General features: G+C 48.2%; 1 protein-coding gene across 1 annotated transcript in view; it reads left to right on the top strand.

Moving 5' to 3' along the window:
- Window positions 1-166, top strand: part of LOC119427240 (bromodomain adjacent to zinc finger domain protein 1A-like) — a 22,461-nt gene extending 22,295 nt beyond the window's left edge. Inside the window, exon 6 of the mRNA XM_037694821.1 lies at window positions 154-166. Within this exon, the coding sequence (XP_037550749.1) occupies window positions 154-166 (13 nt within the window). The remainder of the gene's footprint in view (window positions 1-153) is intronic.
- The last annotated feature ends 884 nt before the right edge of the window (window positions 167-1,050 follow it).

Raw genomic sequence — 1,050 nt, 5'->3', positions numbered from 1 at the left:
CTGGACCTGCCATTCTGTGTTCGTCTGTTTCTCCTTCCTGTCCTCTCCAGCCGGTCGAAGCAGATGGCGCTCGTCCTGAGCCTGGTTCTGCTGGAAGTGTCTTCCTGCTAAAATGAGTTTTTCCTTTCCACTGTCTCCTTTGTGCTTGCTCAGGATGGGAGACTGACCAAGTCAAAATTCAACTCAGTCTGCTGCTTCTTGAGAAGATGGCTTCTAGTTGTCTTTTATAAAATGTCTGTGAATGTCTCTGTGCTTCTTCTGGGACTTGGACTGAACTGATTTCAAATGTGTTTTTATTCAATGTGTGACCGTATCTAGTTTCACTTGTCTGCCTCCTCTGCTTCTCTCAAAGATCCTTCTCCAAAACCATCCAAAAACCTCCTCCCCGTCCTTCCTCCCTCTGCCACCGCCTCCTCCTCCTCTCGGCGCTCCTCTGGGAGGAACCAGGGCGTCCACGAGATTTCGGCCTGCGAGCATCTGACTGTAGAACTCGTTCGACATGAAGACAGCTGGCCCTTCATGAAGCTGGTGTCCAAGACTCAGGTACCGCCAAAGCCTGAATGACCCCTGACCTTTTCATAAGCAGGTCAGAGACTTCAGAGGTTCAGCCGTCGAGTTGTTTAAAAAAAGTCAAATGCTTTAATGTTTGTTTCACTTTCTACAGACTTTGCTCATCAGGAAGTCACTTCCTGTTTATAAATCTTCTCTAACAAGGTTCAGTCAGGTCCTCTGGACGGATTCTTGGTGTTGAAATGTTTCGTCTTTTCTCCCAAAGACTTGTTCAGTGTGAGGAGCTGCAGCAAACTCAGTCTTATAAGCAGCATCTTCTCATTGTGGGTCAAGGAGCAGCTCCTCAGGCTGAAGAAGTCTTTACAGGTCACGAACATGAAGTTCTGTCCTGATGGTCTCTGAATCTTCTGCTGCTGGTGGTTCTCTTTTGATTTGACCTGTTTACTGGTCTGTGGATCTGCGTGCGAGTCCTTGACCCGGTCTCTGTCCCCTCAGGTTCCTGACTACTATGACATCATAAAGCAGCCGATGGCTCTGAGC

Source organism: Nematolebias whitei, chromosome 21 (genome assembly GCF_014905685.2).
Source record: "Nematolebias whitei isolate Nwh7 chromosome 21, NemWhi1, whole genome shotgun sequence".
Classification (NCBI taxonomy): domain Eukaryota; kingdom Metazoa; phylum Chordata; class Actinopteri; order Cyprinodontiformes; family Rivulidae; genus Nematolebias; species Nematolebias whitei.
The sequence above is the reverse complement of the archived record's forward strand: the minus strand, read 5'-3'. Positions and strand labels throughout refer to the sequence as shown.